This window comes from Serinus canaria, chromosome Z (assembly GCF_022539315.1).
Source record: "Serinus canaria isolate serCan28SL12 chromosome Z, serCan2020, whole genome shotgun sequence".
NCBI classification, from domain to species: Eukaryota; Metazoa; Chordata; class Aves; order Passeriformes; family Fringillidae; genus Serinus; species Serinus canaria.
The window spans coordinates 48060492-48083216 of NC_066343.1; the positions used below are offsets into that span (position 1 = coordinate 48060492).

The following is a 22725-nucleotide window of genomic DNA, read 5'->3' on the forward strand; positions in this document are numbered from 1 at the left end:
AGAGTATTCTTCTGTTTGAATCAGCTGGGAATTACAAGATACACATGTATTGTATTTGCTGGGATGGCAGCCTGACCACATCATCCTATCTAAGAAAGAAGAACCCTTGAAATCAGATTGTGAGTGCAAGGTGAGATTTTAACACCAGGGAAGAGGCATAAATGAGTCCTTCTGCTGAGATGTTATGTTACTGAGGATCCTTAACTGAAACTGCATAATTTGGATTGCTTACAAGTTTTAGCAGTATTGCAATTGCAACTATGTGAGATTGTAATGGTTTGTTCAGACTGTAGAGACACTCAGTGTCTACTGGATGTTGAACAGGAATTATGGCCCTTGGCTGCTGAGCAAGAGTTATGGCCCTGAACTGTTGTATCTGTCAGTCAGATGCACCACAAACACACTGGTGGCCATTGCTTGAGCAGAAGTGGGGGAAGTGTGGGGGCACAATTATATGCAGACATAACCTTGAAAAAATGCCAAATAGAGGCAGGAAAAATGACAATTTCTAATTCCAATTTCTAGCTCTCTTGCCTCCCTATAATGAAGGAAGTGCATGTAACAGAGAAAGATCACTTGCTTTACAGTTATTGTCATTCTTCTCACAGGTTTTATTGTAGGAAGTCACAAGTATGGTCAAAATACTACAAGTAATACATGAAGAATACTTACATTACATTGGTCTAAGCAAACAAAATGCAGTATTTTATTTAAGGCACAGCTTTAGAAGGGCAGAAATACAAGAGTGACATATATATATTATTATTTTAATAATTATCACACCTGTTAAATGAAAGTTAAAGAATATAATAGTTGTTTTAAACAGCAAAATACTAATTATATTTCATATTTGAACATTAGACACATTGGATTTTATTGTAAAGTGTTTGAAACTATATTTTTCTGAAAGGCTAAAAATGAAAGCCATTCTGAAATGGCTTTCATTTTCTGTTTTAAAATAAAATTTCTATATGATTTCCACCTCACATACTAAAAACTTTTCTGCCACTCACAAGACACTTAGATTAGTGGGAACTGGAAAATGTCAGTTTGAAGGGATTTTATGATCAAAATAAGACTCCAGCAAAGATTAGGATAGAGAATTTTTTATCTTGCCTTATTATGTACATTAAGAGTTATGAATTTGTCTGATTTTACTGTGTTTTATGAGAAAGAAGTTAAATGATATTACTATCTTAGATATCAAACCCAAAATTTTACAAAATTACCACTGCTGTATTCCATAAGGACTTATTTTCCCTTGAATTGTTAAAAAGATGGCACATGGTAAAAGTACAAAATTCTGCATATAACCATAATTTAAATTTTAACTATAAAACAGATTTAAATTTAGCTGAGGTAAATGTTACTTTTGTGGTGATATCAGCAATGCTGATTTCATTATTATGCTTTTTACAAGCTTTATGGTGACTTGTCCTCTTTTCATCAATTTGCCATCAAGCACATTCTGTAATTTAGTGAGGTGACTACACTACCAATAATAAATGTATGACTATGAAGTGTTAGTGTATCAGATAGTGAAATTAATGTCCTTGCTATGACTGAATCTATTTCTTGTGCAACATTTTAAGTAGTTTAAGTTAACTTGATTCTAGTGTAATAAATGCTGAAATGAATATCTAGAGTTTTGGGGATTTTTTTCTTCACATTAACTCTTGGCAGTTTATTAAACTCCTGGTAAGTCCAGAGGTTGTAAATATTATTTAGAAAATACTTAAAAGCTCTTTTCAATGAGCATTATAACCAACAAAAAGATTTTCACTATTTGAAGATTACAACAGGCAACCTAATCTTTTAAGGTCTCACACACCTTTGCAGTTTAGTTTCCGACAGAAAATTGCATTATTGCAATGTGCATTGACTGACTGACTGATCTTAGGATTCTTATTTAAGGTAATTGTTCATTCTACTTGCTCAGGGCTATTCCTGCAAGTGTGTTGTATTGTAGGCTGTTTTGTTGCAACTAAGCAGCAGTCTTTTGGCGTAGGTGCATCATGTCTATCATTTATACACAGTCTCAAATTACTTGCATCACAGAAAATTGCCACTAAATCAGAGTGGAAGTCCATGTATAGAAATGAAGAACCAGATCTTTAACCCTTAGCGATCCTTGATAACTTTCAGGTTGTTTCTCATGTATTTCTAATAGGTTATGGTTTGCAGGGCATGGTCTATGGACATTTAAGTGACAACATCTTCCACTTGACACTGACACACCCTGTTCCTCAAAGGTAAGTTGCTCAAAGGAGACTCTTATGTCTCCTCCAGTGTACCCCACATAAACACTTAGTGTTTCTTTTATTCAGTAATTTTGAACATTATTGTTTTTTCTGATGTTGTTCTGCACTCTGCTTTGCAATTGAACATGTGATTGTATTTCCCTCTATGATTCAGAAGTGGAAGCCAATATGTCAGAGCAATTTTCTGATGTGTTTGCAGGCATCTGTCGTGGCCCATCAGTTCAATCTGCCTCCCTCCCTCTGCCTGCACTTTGTATATCTGACGCTCTGTGTACATTTTCTTAGAGACCTGCCACGCTGGACAGATGCTGGAATTGCATAATGGACTACATGGATTGGCTTGGAACTACAGGTGCAGAGACATCTTCTAGCTTCCAGAATTTTCCCTTATTCCCAGATAGAGTCTGACTCTTTCTCCAAGTCAGTCAGTCAGTCAGGATTTGCACACATGCATTTAACAACTTCTGAAAGTTTTCTAGTCACATTCAGGTGAGTTTACAAGAGACAGTTTTTAAAACAAAAAATATTTATCACATGCAGAACTTATGGCATATTTTATGATCATGTTCAGATATATTCCTTACTGTTTCCATCTTTGAAATATCCCCTGTATATTTTCCCACACCAGAATATTTTGTTTTCTTAAAAACATAACTGGTAGGTAGGACGCAAAGACTGATCAGTTAGTATGTTTTTCATACTTGGCCTTCCTCTTTTGCTATTGATGTGTAGAAATAAAGACGTTGGTGACTTAGAAATTGTGAAAATGTAAAAATTTAGCCCAAACAGAAATCAGTTGATCTCAAACTTCGTCATCTTCTTAGGAGCTGTATGGGCACTTAGGCCACTGAAAGGTAGACAAATTACTTTTCCTCTAAATATGACACCCTGAAGTAAAAATTTTTCTCCTCATTGGGCTTCTTGTTTTTCAGCTTGCGAATATCAAGTGAGTCATCATGCACACACAGATAGTAACTTCTGTCTTCATAGCACTGGAACTGCACCGATTCTCCTTGGTAATGCATGATGAAAAAGTTATTATCTTCTCTCAGCTATGAAAATACACAAAGTAAAAAAAACATTGTATTTCTAAAGCCATTCTATAATGTCAAATGTGAAAAAAATTCACCTATGCTGTTGGTTTGTAATATTTTATGCTTGTTATACTTTTCTCCAGTGACTCATATTTACCAATATTTAAATAAACCTTGGCAACAACTAATCATTTTGGGATAGATTCTGTGATAACTATGAATAAAAATAATACCCATGTCCCTCAAAGGACCAATTAATACCAGACTAATAGATACATTCCTTTGCTTCACAAAAACAGCAACACAGTTTCCTCTGTGTGTTTATGATAACTTAGGTTTTTCATCTGGTTATTTTCTCACCTTTGGCCCACCCTGCCAATTGCCACTAACAATAAAATGTTAATCCACAGTTTTTCTTGCCTCTTTTGAAGTAAAATTAGAATGTTACAGCAGAAACTACTCTTAAACAACTTAATCTCTATTACCTGTTGCTTTTCTGTATATCTCTAGTTTCCAATGCACTTTTTTAAAAGATCCATCTTTGGACCAATAGCTATTGTCTAAAGAGCTATTCTGTGTGTGTGTGTGGGTGCATGTGCTTGGGCTGACTGGGCACCTTAGGGTGGGGATGGAGAAATAGTTACAAAATAACATCACACCAGAGAGAGGAAAGTATGTGATGAAATCTGCAGGAACTGTTAAGCGTGGGGCACCAAAAGGCTGCTGAACCTGCCCAAGGTCTCCAGCACTCCTCCAATGCCTACCACATCACATCCAAGAGGCTGCTGTAGCTGGACAGAGATTACAGGGCAGTGTGTGTGAAGACAGCTGCTGTAACCAACACTCCTGGGTGTGACTGTGCACAGCTGCCTGGAACCTGCTGGGCTGGGGGGTATGATCTCCTGCTCCTGCCTGTGCACTGAGCGAAGGAGTAACTGTGAATACTGTGTGAACTGTTACCTGATGCTAACAGTGGGACATTAATTAATAGAAGGTTGAGATTTGTGTTTCCCCCAACTAAGCTTCCTGCCAGAGAGCAGGGAATTTAGAGTATCTTTTGGGAAAGACTGAAGTTATCACAATCAAATTATTTTAACTTTCCTTTTGAGTGACCTCATTGAGCACTCTTGTTCTGCCCATGTTCTATAAGTCTGCCTATGTTCTGCCCAGTTCTATAACTCTGACTAGTCTGGCGTGCTATCATTGCTTAAGGGGACCTCTAAAAGGAAATGGAATCCTTGAGGAAAAGCAGGAGCCCATTCAAGGGTACCAGCTTGCTGGAGATTGCAGCATTGGCAATAACCACCTTTTATCAGAAGGAGCAACATGTCCTTTTAGCCCGTATGACAATGGGGGATAGAAAGAAAATGTCCTGCAGTTGTTGCAGAGTCCTCAAGGAAACTTGGGGAATACACTTTCTCTTATCAGCAAAGTGATAATGGGAAGCAGCTAGGACATTCTGTCTGGATCAATTCAACGTAACAACAGTGTCTGCAGCTTCAATCAAAAAAATTAAAGATTTAAAAAATCCTATTAAGAAAGTTGAAGAAAATTTGTCTTTGGGAAACAAATGCCTTCTAGGGACTCAGAATGGTAAAAAGTAAACATAAAAGGAATAAGAATGTTTGGTGAAAGAAAACCAGCAGAAGCAAGGAGAGAGAAATTCAGAAATGCAGAAATTCACACTAGAGCAAGGGGGATTCCCAAGGGGTTTTGTAAAGCAAAATTTACATGCTTGCAAAGGCAGATTGAGATCCAGAAATTTAAAAATACCTACTGTACCTGCATGAAATGATGGAAAATTTGATGGAAAACTATAAGAGGAAAATGATTTGGAGAATGACACTATTTGGCTGGGGGAAGGAAGAAGAACTCAGAAGTATAATGAAACACCATTAGGGCTGAGGTGTGCAGCAGATCACTGGAAAGAGCAAAATGTTTTGCAAGAAATCATGGCAGAGGTGATCTTCTATTATGACCTGTAAAGAAGGATGATGAGAAAACCTGGAGAATGTGGTGAACTACTGCCAGATAACATTCCTCCTGAGGACAGCTTATACAGTAGGACTCAAGACAATTTGCAAGTTTCAAGAAAAAAGCTACTGGTTTTTAGTTACAATCTGATATTTTGCTTTCCATTGCATTAAATGAAGAACCAATTTACAGCTTAGGTTTCACATTTAATGACAAAAAATTCACCTTTATTCGTGTCCCACAGGTGATTCACAATTCACTTAAAATAGAACATATGTTCTCATGTTAGAAAGATGCACAAATATTGTCTTCACAGGCTAATGAAAAACATGTCAGTGCTAAGAAGCACAGAAAAAGATGTGAGAGAGTATACAAGTATATAGTATACAAGTTTTAAAATAAATAGTCTCAAAATTATATAAGTCAGATCAAATATGGTGCAATGAGCATTACTCCAAGCTAGGTTCAAATCTTGCACTGTAACCTAGGAAGAAACTAGAAGATAAAAAGGAATGGATTTGAAGGCCAGCTGAAACACAACATCTTGTGGTGTTCTGATGCAGTACACAAAGGAGTGTAGTGCACTCTGCAACCTGCCTTTTGCCTCTGATCAAAGAGAATCTAAGGAATCAAAGAAAATGTGATCAAAGAGACATGAGTCATGCAATGATGATAAACAAACTAGTAAAACTGAGCTGCCACCTCAGTTGCATCACAAAAGTTATGGACATTGGAAGGCATTACAAATTATCATATTTGCGGCTGAAAGAGGATTGATAACATACCAGTGAAAATTTTGGCTGTTGTGCAGTGCAGGCACAACATCATGAGTCTCTCTTTCTTCCCACCCAGTCTCAGTGCGTAAGCTGGGATGGGCAAGAGGCTGAGATGGAACTCAGCTGGGAGGACAGCTGTGTCAGAGTGGCCAGAGGGATACTTTATGTCATGGGATGTCATGGTCAATCATAAAGCCTGGTGTAGAGGATGAAAAATGTGGGGTTGAGGGGATGGGTGTTTGCTTCTGAGAAGACTACTGCTCAGAGACTGGCTGAGCATTGATCAGGGGAGGAGATGAGTAAATGCTTTTGCATCACTTATGGCTTTTTCTGACCTACATATGTTTTACTTCTGAGTTTTTTTCTTATCTCAAAAATTTCCTTACTTTTGCTCTTGCTATTCTGTAATAAATGGATAGCATGGTGTTGGCTCTCGTGAATGTTAAATGTATGTTGTAAAAGAAGTTCTGGTGTCTTTTCATATAAGTTTTATAATATTGAAAGTTGATCTCCAACCATTGGGAAAGTTGAAGCAAAAAGGACTGCACAGGCTCCAAAAGGCATCTGTGCCTGCAAGAAGGACTGCACAGACTCCATAGTTGTGCCTTTAGTGTAGTTTTCCACTCCTGCCACAACAGCATTGCAATAAATATTGGCTGTCACCTGTGTTGTCTTTCTGACTTAATCCCCAGTCAGAATCAGACGTTATTGGAAGCTATTACTTGTTGTAATTTTGAATAATTATTTTATTGTTATTACAACCTAATTAATATATTAAAATTTAATTTAATAAAAGATTTTTCAAATAATATTGATTGTGAACCATGTTCCAAAGTTTCAATAGCCTTGGCTACAGAAATGAATGTTTACAACACTATATACAACTTTTCCTGGTATAACGATAGGGTCCACAGATTCTCACCTTTCTGCTAATTGTACTGGCAGTCTTCAAATAGAAAAATAGAAAATGCCTGCATTTAGGATTAGCTATTCAAAGATGGCAGATTAAATATCACATTGCAGCCTTGAATAGCTTTTTTTTTATCCATGAGAAGTATTTCTCCGTCTCAGGGAACTACTCCTGTGCTTTCTCCTCCTAAGGACAATGCAGGCATTATTCATCACACCAGGAATTATTTACTGATCAGTACACTCATTTTAGAAGGTTTATGAATAATATCATGATTCAGAGTTGCCTATGAGTTTGCCTCTTTACCCAGCTGTGTGTGGTTCGAGTGCAGGCTTCTGATTTTTCCTCATACAAATGAGTGACCACTTTTTCTTCTATTTTGGGGTATCAGCAAGAAACCATGATAAGCAGATCACTATTTGTCTTACTATGTAATGAATGAGTTTCCAGAAAGAATTTTTCATTTTAACTATATTTAAAACCCCAAAGTGATATAAAAGTCTCTACAGGCAATTGTTATAGCTCTTTCCAGATGTCTCCCAAAACTTGCTGGCCTAAAGACACTAAGCCTCTGTGAACAGCGCCATAGAAAAGGAATGCATTTTTATGTTTTAAAAGTGTATGAAATAAAAAAGTGTATTAAATATAATTTGCAAAAGTCAATATGACTGTGATCCTTTACAGCGTACAAGGGGGGGGACTAAAAGTTGCCTTAAAAATTTCCTAAGCTTTGCTGCTTTCTCCTTCTGTGGGGAGCCAAAGAATGTTAGTGGCAGATGAGTAAGTCAGCAGAACTTAAACTGAAGGACCCACTTAGATTTTCCAGGCCCAGAATGCAGCAGATTTCTCCATTATTAGTAGTGTAGCTCATACCTTTTGAAAACCATTTCGGATAGATGTCGATTTACCAGAACTGGTAATTCAATGCTTTCTGATTTAGGAGGAAGGTCAGCATTTTAGAAATTTTAGACTAGGAATTTCAGGTTTCCAGGGTTTCACAGTCCCTTTTACAAAGTTCTGAAACTACCTGGGTCCAGATAGCTCTAATTTTGCCTATTGAAATTGGAAAGATTGGCTTTTCAGTTGGGTGATAAAGCTACAGGGCTACAATCCTAATAAAAAATATTATTAGATACATTTCCTTAGTTTTGCATTTTTTCTAGGCTATAATGTACTATTAGCCTAAAGTTTAGGTATCCCAAAGAGCAACTAATTTCCTTCATGTGCCTACTATGTTTTCTATATAGAGAAGAGTCAACAAAAACAAGATTTTGTCACAAAAACATGTGAAGAAATCACCAAGTTGTCTGTATTTCTGTCCACAAGGCATTACTCCCGATTTATAATCATCTGATGATATGAAATTCATCAGATGAATTTCTGATTCATCTGAAAAAACCCTGAAAATGACAGGGTTTTATTACTTCCCAGAAGTTTATGACTGATGGATTCATTAGTTCTTAAAACATCCTAACTTTTAATCTGATCCTTCTAGATCTCATCTGCTAATATACTCACTCAGATTTTCTGCATCTTGCTGAAGAATTTGCACCAGATAAAACCTACTTTGTGTCTCCCTTCCTTTTGTATAAGCATAATAATACAGGAAACATATCCACCTTTCATGTTTTAATTGAAAGTCAGATATTTTGCCTGGAGATTGAAGGATGTAGTCATAAATACAAGTCAAGGGAAAATTTTGTATTTTCCCTTTTCTTAGGAAAAAAATCAGCTGAAAGAAAAGTAAGCAATTTGTCACTTAATGGGTAACAGGATGAGTTTTGCTGCTCTTTTTACGCACCTGTATTTGCATACACTGTCTCACACACAGGTTTTTATTTGTTTGATCATGATTGTATACCTGTTTAAAGTCAGGATCTTCATGGCCGCAAGTTTTCATATCACTCCTCTCCACTGAAGGACAATCTGGCTCTGAACAGGATGCTTTTAAGACCTGTGTTTACCACACAGAGATTTGTTAATTTTGTAATTTAATTTGGTAATTTTTTTCGTCATATTTTTCTTTTCAAACCCATCAAATGTGGCATTAATTCTAAAGAAAACTGTCTTTTTAAAAAAGTTCATTAATTATTACATTTAAATAATTCCAGATTAATAAATGGATAAATTATTGAAAAAATTCCACTAATATATTCCTCTTTCACCATTTGCAATGCAAAATGAATTGGGTTGAAAGCAAATACTCAAGACAGTCCTTCAAACTGTGTAATGCCTAGGTCCTATTTAGAAATGCAGCCCTGATTGAACCATATTGTACCAGGATACTGAAACTTCTTCCAGAGAAGAAGCCTTGTCCTGTTCCATACCAGATTTCCTGTTGAGACTAAGGAAATAATTTGTATGGTGCTGGAAAAAGAAATGTTTGTGATCTTTCTTTTTTACACATTTGGTAGATGCCAAGTATGTCTTAGTTCATCTTCAGATAAGAACTGCTTTCAATTATGTCAAGAAACATAATCTGTTATGACCAGAAATTATAAATTAGTTAACTGGAAAGTAAATTATTGTGGCCACAGCTTTCTCCAAAGAAAGCAGCAGGCACAACTTTCCCAGACATTGTCCTGGGGAGGGCTGTGAGAAGATCAGAGAAAAGATTGCTAAACAATTCTTATGTCACTTGCTGCAGTTGTTGTTGTGCACATGTGGAATGTGTTAAGGAAATTTTTTTACCAAAGGGTGGTTTCTTAATTGGCCACTGGTGATGATGTTTGGATTCAATTGACCAACCTGGTCAAAGCTGTATCGGGCTGTCTGCAAAGGTGATGAGTTTCTTAGAAGTAAATTGTAGTACAGTACAGTACAGTATAGTATAATACAGTATAATAAAAGGAAATAAAGCAATTGATCAGCCTTCTGGAATCATGGAGTCAATGCCAATTATCACCCTGTCAGGGACCCATGCAACGATAAAATCCATTAAGGCTCAACACTCAGTTCTTCTCTTGATTTGGTGGAACACCCTTCTAAAAATTGATTTATACAGAGGCAAACTCTGCACCAGAAAAATCCTTTAAAAAGAGTTGTGGTTTCAGGGACAGAAAGGAAAATCCCTTTCTGTGAGTAATAGGGTCAAATACGATTTATGTGTCTCACAATATACATTTCCCTGGAAAATTTCGGAAATTGATTTTATGGAGAGTCATTTGCGCGTTAAAAACAAAGAGAAACATCCAAGACTTTTCGAGAATGCATCTGGTGATTTACACCGTCGTGCATGGCTGACATTAGACAAAGGGTTATTCTTAATCTCAACATCCCTGTGTAAACAGAACTTGGACCTTTGCTTGGCTTTAGACGGTAAATTGCAACATAGCATTCTTGCTCAGACAGATTTTATCAATGGTTATAATTCCTCTCTGGGGAACACTAGCCTTGCCTTCCCTTCCTATCAGAAACAAACCTGCACAAGACTGGAGAAAATGGGAATGCTTAGATACCAGATGGCAAATGTTTGAAACTGGATGTTCAGATGTGTTTTCCCTTCATCACATTCCTTGTTCTGTGATGTGCATTCATCGGAAGAAAATAATTTCCATCTTTTTCATCTCTTTCCAAGGCAAGATTCCTGCTTTTTACTCCCCTCTTATTTTCCTGTATGTTTTCTGGCAAAGAAGCTCCCTCTTCCTCCACAGAGACTGGACCCCAACATTCCTGACTATCTTCTGGTGGCAGTAGTCAACTACTCAACCCACAGATTTTTGCAATCTTCTCTGAGGATTTCACAAAAAAGAATAAGGAGACATACTCAGTAGTTATGAAATGTGGAAGGTGGTAAGAAAAATGAATTTGAAAAGTTCTGTGGGGAAAATTGTCTTACAGTAAGAGAGAGCACCCATGCATTATAAAGAAAATAAACAACTTCTTACCTTCAGAGAGAGATGCTTCTTACCCTTGCACAACAAGACAAATTCATTAAGTTTTGATCTCTGTGTGAGGCTCACCAAATTTTTAGAATCTGTTTTACACAGAAGAGAATATTGTAAGAATATGAGTATCACTTTATAAATTAAAGAAGAGCTGAATATGGTCTACAAAGACAAATCATAGTTTATAGGCATGGGAATAGAAATAAATACAATCACTCTTGATACCATTCTCTTATCTAAAGTATTTAAAGTCTGTGACTTTGTGAGACTTAAAATTTGCCATATATATAGTTCATTTCTCTGCCTTTATGGTCAATGTATGAAATGTCAGTTATTCATTACTACATGTCATATGAACTACAAAGGCATATGTAGTGGTAGATAACTCATATGTGTAATAAACATGTTTATGGTATACACCTGGCTATGTATACATCAATATGGAAAATGTAGCATTTTTCCCCTTCTACTTTCTCCATGTTTCTAGATAAAAATCCTTCTACTATTGTAATTGTGTATACATTGGATTAATTCCATTTTTTGAGCTAATATTGTTTTTTCAGCTGCAGGAAGTAAGACAATATCAATAACATGGGACATTCCTCAGCCTGCTAAACTGACAAATATTCATTGTTACATTCTGGTACTTCGACGTCAGCAAAAAAGTAGATAAATTAGGGTACCCTTTGCCAACTCCTACAAAACCCTAGCAAAACCCTTTACATTAATGACTTTTCAGTGGTGCTGTATTTATCTGACTGACTTGCAAACTTACTTCAAAACACATCACTTATACTTTTAGAAGTATGACAAATGTTCCATTTAAGGCAAAAAATATAAAAGAAAGTGGCAGCTGATCTATATATTTAACTGCAGCAGCTGATTACAAATTTAAAAGACCTTGGATTATTAAGCATTATCACTTAGAGTTAAGGAGTTTGGAGTTATTTTACGTATTACCAAAGGCATTTTTTAGCTTTTGGAGAATATTCAGATTTAGCAGAATGTATTTATCTCACTTGACTAATTTTAGCTGCCTTGGCCCTGATTTTAGTCGCCTTAACTTTCCTTAACCATAATGCTTTTGTATTACTCTTCTGAGACAGCTATAGCACAAAAATAGCATAAAAGTTCTTGTTAAATATTGAGAAAAGCTCAAACTGACTAAGCTTTATTCAGTTGAAATGAGTACTTAGATAAATATAGTAGGCTACTATAGCAGTTCAACAATTCTGTAATTTTTATTACTTTTTGTGATGTCACCTTAAATTGCCTCAGCTGCAATTGTCCAATTTCAGTTGTAGCATTTAAGAGACACATCAACAGGCAAGAGAGGTTTCTTATCCAGGTCAAGAGTGTTCTCTCTTGAAGGTAAGAGTTACAACAAAAGAGGTATGCAGGAGCCCATCCAGTTGACCAGGGACATCCATCAACATGGCTTATATCCTAACTATCCTTGTCTTTCTCCATCTAGAGTTTATTGTGACTTGCTTATACATTGTTTAGTCTGAGTAAGTATAAGGAAGCTCAACTTTCTCTGTCACCTTTAAAAGATGTGACAGAGAAAGTTGGGCTTCCTTATACTTACTCAGTGGTCTATCAAGCAGCCAGAGAATGGATGTGGTCTATCAAGCAGCCAGAGAATGGCAAGGAAAGTAAGGAACCTTTCTGTGATTGTATATCAATGATACTTCCACTTCCACTGATGAATTTTTAATTAATTACCTTGTCTCTCTGGTCGCTAAAACCTTACCAGAGTCTAAGGAGCAATTTTAAAATCCGTGCAAAGAAAACGCCTTGAAATTAAATAAATAAAAAAACTTCTTGCTTAGGGATATTCTGAAAATGTAAAGATTTGGGATCTGGGAGGATATCAGTATTTTTATACTGTTCCCTAGAAATCTCCATTTGTCTCTTCTTCAAGGCGCAGTACTGGACCAGATTTGTTCTTATTGGTTACAGGAGCCCTTGGTGACTGGAACTGGAGTGCATTTTTCTTCCACTGTAATACCTGAACTAATATATCTTTGATTTTCTCAATAATTTTGTAAGTACAATATGAAAGTTCCCAAAGCATGCCTGCTTTTTCTTCATAGTAATTTCTCTTTGGTTTTCTTCTCCTGCTAAAACAAGTCTCCACTTTAAGACTCATACGTGGGTGTTCCAGTAATGGAACACCCACACTTTTCTAAAAAAGTTGTATGTTCCAGTTCGTACACAATATATTCCCTTACATACATTTGTTTTCAGTCCAACCTACTATTCGTAGTTTACAAATTTTGTAACTTTGAAGTTTTCTTCTTACACAACACAGAAAGGCTCTTTTATTTTTAGACCTGTCTAGTAACCTGAGCTAAGTGAAAAATCGGATACAATATGTTACTTTTAATGGCAAATCTATGTGTAAAACACTACCACCTTCTTTTCCTACACTCTAATGTATCTTCAAAACCAGATCCTAACAAAGATCTGTTTTACCTAGAAGAGGATTATGCTCTTCATTCCTTGTGAACATGCTCAACCACGCAATATCTAAAATAGAAGATATTTAACAAATATGTTAGAGAGCTACATTCCTCAGATTTAAAAATAATACAAACAGTTTCAAGAATTGTTTTGAAACATAATCTGAGAAGAAGTGTGTAATTGCAACAGATATCAGATTTCTTTTCTTGAGGGTCTCTGAATTCATTTAACCCCGTAAGGCTGTACAGTTAGACTTGTGAACAGGTACACTGAAGTCTGAACACTGAGCTTAAAAAGTGTATTGATTGCTTAGTTATATTTTGCAACCAAGAATGCACCTAAGAAGCAAGAGGTTGGTGACCACCTGTAAAGCTTAGTGTACTCTTAAAGAGGAGCCTGAAGTGCTTTGGCAGTGAAAGTGAGTACCTTAATTTTAAATGTTTGGGATTAGAAGACAACATGTAACAATAGCAGGTTGTTTCTGGCTTTTCTAACATCAGCCTGAATCACACAGCTAGTCAGCTGTGTTTATACCCATTTCTGGTATAAAATGTCACAAACATCCTTGTTACAACTTGTTCCTGATGTTATGCTGTCTTAACTGCATCATGAATATATGTCTTTGGTGCTTATGTGCACAATAATATTACACAGCATTTCCTTTTCTTGTTGTTGTTGGGTTTTTTTGGCGTCTTGTTTTGTTTTGTTTTGGTTTTGGTTTTGTGTTCCAGGAACATCAGTATCTTCTACAACAGGCTTGTCAGACTATGTATCTGTTCACAAACAGTTTCCATCGTATACCTGTACAGGTTTTGGTTCTGTTCATAAATTAACAATAATAATTGTCTGACTCCAAAATTTGATGGAATTCTCAAGGAAAAGATACTGAAAAACATATAAAACACACTTAAATACCCAATCAGTGTAGCTGTTGTTATTATAAATTTAATATCATGAAAGTTATATTAATTCAATTAAAGATTAATGAACTAAATAATCTAACTAAAAGATTTCAACTTTTTCCTCTAATTTGGTTTAAAATGTGTTTTAATGAGTTTTTTTTCCTACTTTCGCATCTCTGGAAATGGTACCATTCTAGAATAATTGCATCATTCTAGAATAATTGCATTTTATATTATTTAACTATTCTCTACCAAAATCGTATCCTCTAACAAGTCTTTGCATGATGATAGTTATGATAACATCTTTGGTGACAAATACTGAAGCCCCATTTAAGACAGAAGAGTCCAATATAAAACAAAATAACCCCACAAATTCCAAAATATTCCCTATTCTCCATTTTGCATTTGCTCTTGAGAATTACCTTTCCTTTGTCTCTCTTTTGAGCTAAATGTCTAGACTTCCCACTTACTCAAATGAGCATGAACAATATAAGCTTATAATTTAAATATATAACATACCTATTGTAAATAAGGGTAAAAGTTTCTTATATCATTATCAATATTCATACAGATCCAATATATTGTTATGTCTACAGAGAACAGGATCACAGAATCATTTAGGTTGGAAAAGACCCATACGATCATTGAATACAATCATAATCTGACACTGCCAAGCACACCATGTTCCTAATCACCCCATCCAAACTTCTAAATCCCTATGGGGTGGAGACAAAAACACTTCCCTGGGCAGCCTGTTCCAAAGCTTGGCAGCACTTGCAATAGAGACATTTTTCCTAATAATTAATCTAAATTTCCCCTGGCACAACTTGAGGCCATTTCCCCTCATTCAGCCTCTTGTTACCTGGGAGAAGGGCCCAACCCCCACTTGGATACACCCTCCTGTTTGGCAGTTGTAGACATAAGGTCCCTCCTGAGCTTCTTTTCCTCCAGGCTGAACACCCCCAGCTCCCTCCACCGCTCCTCACAGGACTTGTGCTCCAGACCCTTCCCCAGCTCCACTGCCCTTCCCTGGACCTGCTTCAGAACCTCAATGTCTTTCTTGGAGAGAGGCACCCAGGGACACATGACACATAATAGAACATTTGCAAATTTCCTGAGTGCTATACATGCAATTGGGGAGTTTTGGTACGTAAGGAACGTTACCTTCATGGGATTGCGAATCCTTGGTAGATATTTCATGATGACCATCTTCATCTATATCAAAATGCACTGTTTTTGAATCTTCAGTTAGTATATAACATTTCAATGTTTTTCGCAGGTTAAACTCTAAGAAAAAATGAATTATAATTATTTTTTGTATCAACAGAGAAATTACAACCTTCCATCAGGAAAGAGCAAGTACATTTTTTAGCAATCTCTACTTGATATTCTATGTATATTTGAACTATGAGCAGTATAGCCAACATATGCTGGAAATTATCCAGCAGGCTTAAGCACCTGGTTTGAGGGCTTGGTATTGGTGTGAAGTAGGAAAATAAATATTTCTTTGCTTAGAAGGTTATGTCAGTGACCAGAAAATATATATCTCAACCTTTTAGAGAAATAACATATGAAAACTTCAGCTTGACAAAATAGCTTTCAAGTCAAGAGCCTGAGGAACAATATAAGAAAAAGGGATGGTGGACAGCATGCAGATAGCTGCGTTGAAAAAGACTAAAGATTAATGGGGACAGGATTAATTTGAATGTAGGAGAGTGGGTCCACATTTGCAGTTGGCTGGTGAATGACTTGAAGTACCTGATGGAGCTCTGCAGGAAGCCTGAGCCAAAGCAAGGTTGTTCACAGAAGTCTTTGAGTGGAGAGATGTGAAAAATAAAGTTGTACGTTTCTTTATGAAGAAAAGAAGAGATAAAGTAGGGAATATTTCTCTGCAGCATACTGTTTATAGACTAGTTTCCTCTATTTCATAAGTACTTGTTTCTTTCCCAACTTTGCATTTTGAATATTGGATCTTTTAGGTTAAAGTGCTAGCTAAAATAGCAGCATTTAGTTTGGGGATCAGACATCTGAAAAAAAAAACCCCAGAAAACAAACCAACAAACCCAAGTCTTTTTAACTAAAAGCTTCCAAGAGGGAAATTGTTCTCTTTCATTCCTAAACACAACTGTGTTTTTCTGGATGTCAGAAGGATGTATGTCCGGACACTTGGATAGCAGACACCTCCAGAATAACATTATAAGTGGCAATTTTGATTATGTTCAGCTGAACATTGTTTTACTGGAAGAGATTTGATACTTTCAAGTGCAGTTAAGAGGTTTCTGAGATGATGAAGACCTCCAGGGCATGCTGCAAGATAAAAAATGCTGTATTTGCCAGAATAATTACACAAACAAAACCACAGGATACACAGAATGCATCAGCAGTAGCATAATGTTTTAGGAATCCTTGACTTCACCAAAAACTTTTAAACTTATTTTATAATAAGATACCTCCTCTGAAACATCTGCATTTAGGCAAATATTTTGAAAAAACTGCTTTGCTTCCAAGAAGTTTTCTTTCCACCCTGTTTAGGCTGAGCAGAAACTTTGCAGAAAGAGTAGGATAATGCACATCCTGACAGCTTGAATCACACACTCCAGAAGTGGCAGGTTCTGTGTTGGACCTTTGATTATATGCATAGTTGATTTTTGGTTGGATAAAGATTTTTCTCTTCAAAGGCAGCTGGCAAGCAGGCTTCCAGAAAAAAGGATGGGTTGCTCTAAAAAGCAACAGAACAACTACAATAATCAATACAGCAAACCTTTTAAAAATTTTATATTGAGGTAGCTATATTGTAAGAATTCTACTTATAACTAGAATTACAAGAACTAGTACAGTGCTCAAACTAGAATGGTTGGCAGGTCTGCTTATCATTCACCCTTTTCCAGGGAAGTACATTTGTACACTAGGAATTACTGGTCTGAACATGGTGGGGTGAAAAATGTAACATCAGTATTTCAAGGACTATTTCTGTTCTAGTTGTTTTAAAGGTAGCTTTTGGGGTCTATTTTTCACCAAATATTTTTATTTTTGACAGCATTATAGAAAAGTTGTTCCACATGCTTAACTTTGTTGGATTTTGCCTTGGATTGGAATATTCTTTTCAAGATTACAAACATATTTGTCACTCAGGTAAGAGTTACCTGACTTTCCAAGAGCTGTTTTCTTATTTTTAGGCAGAAATTTCTTCTTCACAGACTGCCTTCTATGGGGAGGCATTTCATACGGCTTTCTACGGCCCGAGCGGAGCAGCATTGCAGAGGTGTTGAAGAAATACTGAGGACGATGATCTCACTTGTCTTCCTTTTTGAGTCCTAAAGCAGGAGTTAGAATTTGTCACAAGGCTTTGTGTTTCCTTTGAGAAGCAAGTTTTCAAATATAATTTTGATAAATGACAATTAATAGAAGTAGATAGACTCAAAAAATGTTTGACTGCTTGCATGATCCAAGCCTTTGTCTTGCAAAGCAAAAAACCTGCATTTCCAGTGATGGTAAATCAGTTAACTACCTAAACTTTCACTAAGATGCACACCTACATGGATAACACTGTTGTGTTGAACAAATATTGAAAGACTTCCCCTTGGATAACATATAAGCAGCGGCTTCTATATCAGTTTGTGTCTTCAGTTTTTGTTTGTCAGCCATAGGAAACTAGCTACATTTTCCTAACTGAATTGGAAAATCACATTCATTTTGTGGATACAGTGTAAAATAATTGTCAAAGTATTCATAAGTGATTGGAAATGATGCTAACTTCAAAACAACATAATCTGACTCTCAGAAGTATTTTGCAATCTTAAAGCAAGGTTCCAGAAATCTTGCCTTAGAAATGAGGACTTGAATTTGGAAACTTGAGGAATATGTTGTAATTATTAAGGAATATCAGATTAGATACCTGAAGGAGAGGCTGATATCTAAGAACTTCTTTGATGGTGAAACCACCCAGGCAGCTACTAAGGTATCCCAAAATTAGAAGTTAAATCACTGCATTGCAGAAAAGCTAAAGGACATTACTTTGATTTAAAGGAAAGACAGCTGAAATTCTGAAGTCTACATGCTCACCTGTTTATAACAAGTGTTTATAGCAAGTGCAGACCAAAGAAAACAAAGAGCTTCAATTCTGTCTAGTATCCTGGTGAATGAAACACCATGTGTACCCACTTCACCAAGTGAAGATGGATACAATTTTAGCCCCATAAAGCTTTGCACAGAAAAATTAAATATCTCTCAGACCATAAACATTCTGGCTCTGACACAAGTGTAATGGTTTGTAAATTCACCCAAGGAAGAGTAGGGCAGTTGTGTTTTCTGGTTTGGCTCGCTTCCCTGATGCAAAGCTTCATATATTAAATTTTTTACATGAAAAGAAAAACATCTGTCCCTGGCAGTTCTCTTGTTACCAGACTAAAAGGGATAACTAAGGCTCTTATTCACTCTCTTTAACTCTAGTTATAACAACATTCGGTTAGATCACTGAAAAGTTTAATATTTGTTATTTGGTATTGCTCTTCCTTGTGAATAGGGCTCATATAAATGAGTGATAACTTGCAGATAGAAGTAGAACGAAAAGTCTGGGTCCTCCTCATCTTGCTGAAACTGCTTTATCACTGAGCATTCTTTAAAAAAGAAAACATGCTTTGTATTTTCTCACAAGGAAACTGGTCTCTGGAAACTTCCACGCGAATCGGGCTCTATGGTGTCTGTGGACAGGAATGCCACCTTGTGGATCTTGAGAGACGTTAAGTCTCTAGGCGTTCACTAACAAAGCCTTAAGACTTTGCTGGGTATGTGAGGCTCAAAAGCACACGTCACTTGCTCAAGTTTCCTACTAAAAACAAGTGCAATTCTAGTTTGGCTGCTCTTGATCAGGAGTTCTGAAGATCCCAGTTCCTGATTTTGATCTATGTGCTTGCACCTGCTTTACTTACACTCACAACAGTAAGAAAAAAAGAAGGATGCTCTCAAGTCAGGACTGAAGAATTCCTGAAGAGGGCAGGCCAGTTCAAAGACATTCTCAGAAACATGTTTAGGAAGTGGATAAATTTTGAAGAAACTTTCTATGATGAATTATGGACAGGTAACCTTGATGTTATGAAGGACTGTACTAAGTTTTAATTACTTTGTCTTGTTTAAACAAGTACAAAATAGAAAAGTCTGTGGAATGACCTTCACCTCTGTTGGCTCTCCAGAAGCCAATTAATTGATTTCCAGAACAATTAAAACTCCCTAAAATAAAGAAAACAAGCTTTCACACTTTGAATTGCCATATATCCCTTAAGACTGAGTGACATATAAATACTCCCATTTCAAGAAACCTTTCCTGTCATTACATCTTCTTATACACACATCACCTATGCCCACATTTTTCATCTTTGCCAAAGCCTTTTATGCCGTGTATATCTTCCTATGTTGATTTCTTTATCCTAATGTCTTTCCTACCTATATCTTCAGTTCTTTTCTCTTTTCTGTGAGGTATACCTTGAAGTGGACTAAGAAGATTTGGATATTGTTCTTGGCTGCAGATGTGTCAACCACTGTTTTCCTAACTTGGATCTGATTAGTTCCATTTTGCATCCAAACAAAGTATAAGGGAATTAAAGTCTTTAAAATGCTGAAACTAGCAGCAGTTTAACTACTCTTAATAAACTAATGAGTCTGTTTGTGCCAATGACAACAAGATCACACTAAAAGCAGAAGAAATTTGCTTTTTACCAGTACATGGATTCTATCAATTCACTGATATGAAGATAGCAAAGAAAACCTGTTACATAACCTCTCTTGCTTCTGTTGTGATCTTGTTTGCTCTCTCTTTCATTTAACCCCAAGATACATGTGATCATAACATTAAATTAAATCAAATTCAGTACATGAAAACAACAATTAGAATTTTGGAGTTCACCCATATGGTGGATATATGTTCCAAATATTATCTCATACTGTGTTGACAAATTCCTAACATGATACGTCTAAGGTCCTTACAGGGTTAGAACTGTTTCAGTTGAGTGTATTTGGTCTCAGCTGTGAGGACTGCTAGCAGAGATAGCAATTCCTCCAGGTTTATTCTAATTCAAAAATGGATTTAAAAGAATTTCTGGCATCCTATAGCTAATAAAAAATGAGGTTATAGTCTCTTTCAAATCAGACTTTACAAAATCTGTCATTTAAACTAGACACAGGAATACACAAAAATAAACATAAAGTAGATGAAGAAAGAGATTTCTAAAGAAAACTTTAAGGTCAACTGAAAAAAACACTCTTTCATAAAATGTCAACAGTCTGATAACATAATTTTAAATTATTTAATCCTGCCATCATCTGCCATTCTTGCTTACCTTATTTTGTCTCTGCTGGGATACTTCAACTGAACAGAATGCTAGAAGCAGCTCTGTTGCAGCCAATTTATTGCCTGAACAGAGGGCAGGAAGCCAAACCTCTGAATAAAACAAAAGTCTGACGTGGATCTAATCTTCTAGATCTCTACACACTCTCATTTATATCAACATTCCAATGGTTCTTACTATTCCTGGAATTACAAGAGGGTTGGAAACTGTAGGAGCAAACTTTTAAATGCCTGTTTCTGTATGATGACACAGAAGCTTTTCTGCCCAGAACTGCATGCAAATTTTTAGCCACTAGCTTTGTGTATTCTACTCCTATATTTTATGTCACTAATATTGTTCTTGTTATCTGTCATTCTTCCAGGGCTGAGTCACACATATATAGTGTTACTATAAATCACGTGGATTTATAGTAATACAGACATATTAAAAGTAGGAGTGTAGCCTCTGTTTCAGGGTGCTCAAAACAAACTTACTGCTTAAACATTTACCCAGCTATCAAATGGGCTTTGCCTGCACTGCATCAATGAGAATACTTGGACTGCTTGTGACATGAGTGAACTGCTAAAAGTGGATGTGACACATGTCTTTGCTCATGAAGCCCTGGTAATATGTAGGTTTTCATTATCAAATTTAGCATGTTCAGTTGGCCTTATCTACCTATTTGCATTTCTAACCCTTCACTCCTATTGGTGAGTCCTTCCTATTGATAATATCTAACATTTTTTTAATTAGTGAGCCTTGCATTTTTACAGGAGTGAGTAACATTTTTATTTAATGAAATAATAAATTAATAATAAATAATAATTCATAATAAATTCATTTATTTAATGAAATGATAAAAAATCTCCTATAAACAATTACATTTACTTTTCTTTTTTGGCCAAAGTTTTCTTAAAATCAAGAAGCTACTGCTTTTATCTAGAGTTTGTTGACTATACGAAGAAGGTTACATAATTTATCAGTGTTTGGTTTAGGAGAAGTCTTTTTCATTTTCTAACCCCTCACCAGACACTAGTAATATATTGGTCGACAGAAAGACTTTATTGAAACACGTCCTTAGTGACAAAGCAATGTGATACTTTGAAATCTCAAGTCTTTGTCTAATACCCAAACAGTCTGTAAAATGTGGGGAAGTTTCTAAATGGCATGGTGTAAGATTGTTCTTTCAGTACACAATCGTCCTAATTTTGTGTGGGATAGATTTAATTTTCATGCTGGTATAGGGCATGATGTTGTGATTTAGATTTAAGATGAGAATAATGTTGATAACAGACTGATGGGTGAAGTGTTAAGCATTAGGACAAGGACTTTTTCTGTTTCTCACATCACACCACCAGTGAGGAGGCTGCAAGACACGATTAGCTGGGAGGAGACACAGGTGATATAGCTGACCATGACTGACTGGATGGATATTCCATACTATATGGTGTAAAGCTCAGTAATATCAGCTGCAGATAGAGCTGGCTGGGGCCTTGGGAAATGGCTGTGTATCTGCTAGCAAGGGGCTAGCAGCTACATTGTGCATGACTTGTTTTGTATACTCTAATTTTAATGATAGATATTTTTGTTTCCCCTCCTGTTTCTGGCCTATTAAGCTGTCTTTATCTCAATGAGTGAATTTAATGTTTATTTCCCCCCAATTCTCTTACTTATCCTGGGGTGGTGACAGGGAAGTGAGTAAGTGGTTTGTATGGTGTCAGCTGCCTGCTGGGTTAAACCACAAGTGTCCATTTTGGCACCCAACCCATGGGTGTGAAGGGTTAAGATAACCACTGTTCTGACATGTTAAAACAAATTTGTTATAAGCAATTAGTTGCATTGGTTTAATAGTTGCTGGCCACAATGTTGATCATTTGATCTCAACGCTGTTGTGTGCTCTCAGTAAGGTGTCACCCAGTGCCAGAGTTGCACTGGGTAACACTTACTTGCTGTGTGGGTTCCCTGCGGTGTAATTTCTCAGGTCTGGGTTAAGGTTATGATGCTGTTGTGCTTTGTAACATGGGTTTTTGATATGATGAGGTGCCTGTAGGCAGGACTGAGGCAGTGTGTGCACCGAGCACCACTGCTGCGCCTGCACAGCAGGAGCTACTTGTTGGGAATGACACCTAACTACACCTCCAAAGGCCCATCTGCGGGAATGACACTCTGCCATCCTTCCCTTCTCCTCCAGGTGA

General features: G+C 36.4%; 1 protein-coding gene across 1 annotated transcript; it reads right to left on the reverse strand.

The window, feature by feature from the left end:
- Positions 1-682: 682 nt before the first annotated feature.
- LOC108963447 (uncharacterized) lies at positions 683-20801 on the reverse strand. The gene is made up of 7 exons (XM_018924091.3): positions 20543-20801; positions 17354-17524; positions 15375-15497; positions 13321-13374; positions 10843-10931; positions 8817-8909; positions 683-3313 (listed from the first exon to the last, which is right to left on the reverse strand). The coding sequence occupies exons 2-7, from the start codon at positions 17463-17465 to the stop codon at positions 3125-3127; spliced, it is 660 nt and encodes a 219-aa protein (XP_018779636.1). The 5' UTR covers positions 17466-17524; positions 20543-20801; the 3' UTR covers positions 683-3124.
- Between the last annotated feature and the right edge of the window lie 1924 nt (positions 20802-22725).

Excerpts from the sequence above, each read along its gene's own strand:
- LOC108963447 (XM_018924091.3), bottom strand. The coding sequence starts at position 17,465 with ATGCTGCTCCGCTCGGGCCGTAGAAAGCCGTATGAAATGCCTCCCCAT. Across the intron at positions 15,498-17,353 it reads AACAGCTCTTGGAAAGTCAG|AGTTTAACCTGCGAAAAACA; the intron begins GTAACTCTTACC and ends ATTTTTTCTTAG. Across the intron at positions 13,375-15,374 it reads GGATTCGCAATCCCATGAAG|ATATTGCGTGGTTGAGCATG; the intron begins GTAACGTTCCTT and ends CTTCTATTTTAG.